At 38.2% G+C, this 6,257-nt stretch overlaps 1 protein-coding gene across 1 annotated transcript in view; it reads left to right on the forward strand.

Annotated features, from left to right (window-relative positions):
• LOC124622939 (3'(2'),5'-bisphosphate nucleotidase 1) overlaps positions 1-5,964 on the forward strand; it is a 45,433-nt gene extending 39,469 nt beyond the window's left edge. The window contains exon 5 of the mRNA XM_047148733.1: positions 4,891-5,964. Within this exon, the coding sequence (XP_047004689.1) occupies positions 4,891-5,148 (258 nt within the window). The 3' untranslated portion in view covers positions 5,149-5,964. The remainder of the gene's footprint in view (positions 1-4,890) is intronic.
• The last annotated feature ends 293 nt before the right edge of the window (positions 5,965-6,257 follow it).

Consider the following 6,257-nt stretch of genomic DNA (forward strand, 5'->3'; position numbering starts at 1 on the left):
CTGTAAGTACTGTGCCAGCTTCAAACCAAAGAGGATGCATACAGAAGTAAAGAGGTATATAGTATAAAGATAAACACAACTATGTAGGATGAAAAGATGCGTGAATGGCTAAAGAGGAAAGGGAAAGAGGAGAAGACTGAAGAGTAAATGGGAGTGAGGTGGTTTAACGTAGGTTCAGTCCAGGGGGATGGCGGGATGAAAGGATGTGTTGGAGTGCAAGTTCCCATCTCCGCAGTTCAGAGGGACTGGTGTTGGGTGGGAGAAGCCAAATGTCACATACAGTGTAGCAGGTTCAGAGGTCCCTAGAATTATGCTGGAGGGCATGCTCCGTTACTGGGTATTGGACATCTCCTAGGCGGACAGTTCGTCTGTGTCCGTTCATGCGCTCAGCCAGTTTAGTTGTTGTCATACCGATGTAAAAGGCTGTGCAGTGCAGGCATGTCAGTTGATAAATGACAGTGTTATTGGACACATGATACTGTTGAAGTATGCATTCAGATTGCGTAAACCTGATGTGGATTAATGTCGGCCAGAACGTGAGAATGTTAACATTGCCATGTCATGCATATGTACTTGCACATTGTGCATTTTCACCTGTCGTTCTATTTTGCAGTATTACAAATTTGTAGTGGGATTTACTGTTATGTATCAGTTCCTGTAACTCCTCGTCAGAACACCTATGTTGGTGCATATACTTGAATAATTTCAATGCAGTATCTTTGTTCATTTTTCAAATAGGTCTCAATATTCTTTCTGAGATTCTTTTAATATTTGTAATAGTGTTTTTAATTTTCTCATTTACAATAAAGTCTACATCTGAATTTCCCCTCCCCCTGCTATTTTCATCTGCAGTAAAATGTATGTCCTGATTTTAAATCTGTTTTGTCCTCACTTTATTGTTTCAATTCTGATAGCATAGCATATCCCATTTGTTCTTGTTTAACTCCTTCTGCAGCTCAACTAATCTATCCTTTGAACTACAAGTTTTGTGAGTTATTTTCCCCAAATAAAAGTGTATACGATCAATTTGGTTTCTAATAAACTTGTTATCAGTTAATTGTGTGTCCCATGGTTTGGAGCTATTGCTAGAGTTATCTGTTTACAACTCCCAATATTCTTTCAGTGGTGCTGTAATACTGATGTTCCAGAAATTGAAATATTGTAGTCCTAACCCTACCGAAGGCACTCTAGCAAATCATCACAGACTAAAAAGTTTGAAGAGCCGTATGAACACTGTTAAAAACTTTGACAGAGCTATGCTAAGAGTAGTCTCAACCTCGCTACGAGTTTTTCTAAATCTTACAACTTGGGCTCAACACAACGACCTCGTGTGCTGATTGTGTATCAACAGGGCCTCAAGTCTCCAGAAAATGTCATTTAGCTGTGGGTCAGTCTTCGCATTACCTGTAAAATATTTTTCCTGGAGAAAAGCAGACAGGTTAGGCTGGTGAACAACCCATTCACATTTGTTCCCTGTAATGCAGTACATCCAAGATTGTTGCCTTAAGGTCTAATATCAATATAGCTTGAAAATTTGTACTGAGTCTCAGGATCTATCCTGGTTTCTTCCCTTATTCATCACATAGCTGTAATTGACAGCTATGCTCCTAGCTGCTTTAGCTACTTGTAGCATCTTCAATAGATTTTCCTATAATACATGAATATACACTAACTTACTAAAACATACAAAGTAGAGACAAGAGAAGAGTATCAAGCAAGAAAGAAAGAAGCAAAAAGAGTGGTGGCAGAGGAGAGAAGAAAGCGGATGGAACAGTGGACCAGAAGGATGGAGGAGGGTAGTGAAGGTTCAAAAAAGGTGTTATATGGGATGATTACAAGTAAGAAGAATGGTACAACAGATTATGCCTGAATGGTGAACAAAAGTGGCCAATATGTAGAGAATAAGGAGGAACTCAAGAATATGTGGAAGGAGTATTTTGAAGAACTCCTGAACCCGAATGGAGACCTGGATGATGAGGAACAAACCGGGGAGAAAAAGAGGAGGAACAGCAAATAGAAAAAGACCTTACATGGGGAGAAGTGGAAGAGACATTGGGCAAGATGAAGGGAGGGAAGTCACCAGGTCTAGATGAGCTAAGTGTGGAGACAGTGAGAGCAGCGGGCGAGGTGGGGATACAATGCTTATATCGGGTAATGAAAATTGTGTGGAGAAAGATGATGATCTCAGAAGACTGGAAATAGGGAATAGATGATGATCCCAGAAGACTGGAAGAAGGGACTAGATGATGATCCCAGAAGACTGGAAGAAGTGAATAGAAGATGATCCCAGAAGACTGGGTGAAGGGAATAATTGTCCCGATCTTTAAGAAGGGAAATTGAAAAAAGTGCAAGAACTATCGGGGGACAACACTGCTGACTCATCGTGCAAATATTTTTGAGAAAATTTTGGAAGCACGAATTCAGGCAAAATTAGAAGGAGGGATGAGAGAAGAGCAACATGGCTTCAGAACAGGGAGCTCCATGGTGGATATAATTTTTGTTGTAAGACAACTGCAGGAACAGCATTATGAATATGGAATAGATCTACTAATTATCTTCCAGGACATTGAAAAAGCATATGATAGTCTACGTAGAAGCAATGTGTCAAAAGCCTTGGAGAACAGAGGAGTAGCAAAACAGATTATTTGGAGGATAAGGGAAATGTACCATGGAAGTGTGAGCTGTGTGAAAGTGGGAGGAGAGAGAGATCAGCTTGGATTGAACAGAAGAATGGTTTGAGGCACAGAAGTGCACTTTCACCATTACCCTTCATTGTAGTGATGGATGATATAATGAGTACAATGGCACAAGTAATTGGTGAAGGAAAGATGAAAGCTATAATGTTTGCAGGTGATCTGATGATTTGGAGGAATAAGGAGGAGGAAGTACAAGAGCAGTTGCACATATGGGAACGAACAGTACAAGAATATGGGATGAAATTTAGTATAGGTAAGAGTAAGATGATTAGCACAACAAGAATGAAGCAGGGAGGAACAACTGGAATAACAATTGGTGGGGAACGATTGAGGAGAATGGAGAATTTCAAGTACCTAGGAAGCCAGATACAGGAAGATGGAAAAAAAAAAAGACAGAGAAATAAACGTATGGGGGAGAAAAGCAGAAGCATTTCGGAAGAGTGTCAGAAGCCTGATATGGAGCTAGCATGTACCCCAAATCAGTAAAAAGGTTATATACCGGTCATATGATGTCCCAATACTGACATATGCATCCAAAACCAGTGTTATGAAAGGAAGAGAGAAAAGCAAAGTACATGCTAGTTAGGTGAAATTCTTGAGGATATTTATAACTGCTATAGTCATTAATATCAATGCATTAGCATTCTCTGCCACCCATGAAGAGAGACATGGAGATCAAGCTTAATCAGTTGTAACATCAACAGCAGGGCATTCATTATACTGTGCTGTAGAGTGTTTCTCATTCGCATCCTTCTGGCCTATTATTTTTTAAAGCCCTTAGCCAATGTGAGAAGTAATTTGGTTCATGCTTGGTAACATTTACGTAGCTGATGTCTTCCTTTCAATAATTTTTCCCTCACTATGATTTAACGTTTTTAAGAGATTTCTTACTGAATGAGAATCATTTTGCCTCATAAGTGAAATCTCAAATCCAAAATATCTTGCTACATATTCTCTCAACTCCCACACCTTCCACCTCCTTTTTCATTCCTTTTAGTTGCATATTTTGTAGTGAGTGGTTAATTTAGTGTCAAGGACTTAGGAAAGATGGGGTTCAGTTAGATACTGAGGGGATCCTTGTACGCTCACTTGCCCCTGTCCTGTTTTAAGAATCTTATAACTGTTAAAAAAAATTCATTTTTCTTTTGTAACACTGAGAAAAACTAATAATTTGCAGAATTTTGTCAGATTAATATGGATGTCATTTGCATATGTATAGCATAAGGCAGTTGTTGGTAAATTCTGGTTTAAGGGGTGTCAGGATGAGGAAGGGTGAGTAAGCCTACTTAACCTACCTATTCATCAATATACATACTCCACAAGCCACCGTATGGCGCATGGCAGAGGGTACCTTGTACCATAACAAGTGTTTCGTTTCCTGTTCGGCATGAAAATAGAGTGAGGCAAATATTCTCTTATCTTAGTAGTCATTATGTGAAAAGTATGTTGATGGCAGGAAAATCATTCTGCAGTCAGCTTCAAAGGTCAATTCTCTAAATTTACTGAACAGTGTTTCATGAAAACATTATCGGCTTATGTCCAGGGATTCCCATTTGAGTTTACAAAGCATCTCTGTATTACTCACATGTTGATCAGACTTACTGGTAACGAATCTAAATTGTTGCCTGTGAATTGCTTCAGTGTTTTCTTTTAATCTGACCTGGGAGATATCCGAAACACTCAAGAATATGCACCTGATGACAGAGATTGCTGAAGGATAGTTCTGGTGAATCAACACATGATTTTAATACTGTACGAGAAGCACCATCGTGGTCCATAAAATTACTACTTCTTAAGGAGATACTTTGTAATTTCCTGTCTAACTATATATTGTCACCAAGGAATTACCACTTTTGGAGGAGATGTTGATTTTTGTTATCTCCAGTGGAATTTTGTATTTGAGACTAATGCCTGTGAGTGATAATGGTGTTTGCAGAAGTGAATTTATGCATGGGTTTTTGGTTGTTTACTGGCAGATGCAATTTGTGTTGCTACAGTGTGGAAATATCAATGAAACTGGTTTTAGTATTCAGTTTTACTTTTTTGAGGATAACCTTCTTATAGATGAAATACAAAAGTAGGAGAAAATTCGATAAAATTAGAGTACTTAATATTTTCTTAAGTGTTATAATGTTGATGCTTATTAGTGATATTTATATTAATTGCTAATATATGTTTCTTTGATGACCTACAGGTTTTGTTGTTATTGGAAGGTAAGGCACACGCATATGTGTTTGCAAGTGCAGGCTGCAAACGTTGGGACACTTGTGCTCCTGAAGCAGTGTTGGTTGCTGCAGGCGGACAGTTGACAGATGTACATGGCCATTCTTACCCATACAATTCCAGCACTCCTCATCAAAACACTGCAGGTGTTCTCGCGACAGCCCCCGGTCAGGATCACAGCTGGTATCTTCGTCGCTTGCCAGATGCAATACGTGCTATGCTCACATAGAATTTCTGTGTTAAAACTGAAGTGCTATTTCCTTGTATTTAGTTTGGTGTAATGGTACATCTTCGGGTGCAAAAGATGAGAACAGATCACTATATATCTTCAGTGAAATGTGTTATATTAATATATCTTATCAATTTTTATCTTTTTAATAACATTTTGAACTATATTTTATTGTTATTATTAAGTATTATATATTATTATCTGTATCATCATAATCATCATCATCAACCCTGGAAAAGGAATAGTGTGTGTTTTATTACCCACTGAAGTTCAATAAATGAAAGCTGTTGTCTTCTGTATGTGAAATTTCCACAGATTTGTCTTAATGAGATCGCTGTCTCAACTGTTTCCCCTATAACTTTGAAATTATGTAATGTTTATCCTTCTAACTGTTGTGTTATCAGTTTATATTCACGTTCAGTATTGTACATTATGTGTTTAATTCCTTGGCACATATGACTGTTTGGAGTAAAGGCTTTCTCCCCCACAGTAAAGTACGTATTTGAAATCCTTGATAATAAAATGTATGACTTATATATTTTTTTAAGTCTCAAACTCAGAATCTCCTGCAGAATTGATTTATCCAGAGAATAGAATTTAACGTGAATGGACCTATCACCAAAGATCAAAACATATTGTGTTAATATTGTGTTGTAGACCAGCCTCAAACACGAACTTCCAAATTCAAGTGTAGTAACACTTCTCCAACTGAGTATTGATTTTAAAAGGAAAATATCCAATTTTGAATACTTGTATGATACATAATTTTAATGTTTTATGAAGTTTCATTAAAAGATACACATTCCGGCAGAGTAAAAAGTTCATTCTTCTTTTCCTTGTGCCTTTGTCCCGCATTGGTGCAGGGTCGGCATGGTTGATAATGGATTCGGCATGTTTAATTTAAGGAGTGGCCAAAGGCTCTTCCCATTATCACCACAGTTCCCCCCACAGAGGATGAAAAATGTGTACTCCCAACGGTCAGCATATAGTGTTATTCATGTCAAAGTCAGTGAAAGTATTCTAAATGTTCGCAAATTGTGTAACGGAGGTGGGTCTTGGCTACCACCTAAAAACCAGATCCAGGCTGGCCAGCACACTGACTCTCGTCA

Source organism: Schistocerca americana, chromosome 1, assembly GCF_021461395.2.
Source record: "Schistocerca americana isolate TAMUIC-IGC-003095 chromosome 1, iqSchAmer2.1, whole genome shotgun sequence".
NCBI lineage: Eukaryota > Metazoa > Arthropoda > Insecta > Orthoptera > Acrididae > Schistocerca > Schistocerca americana.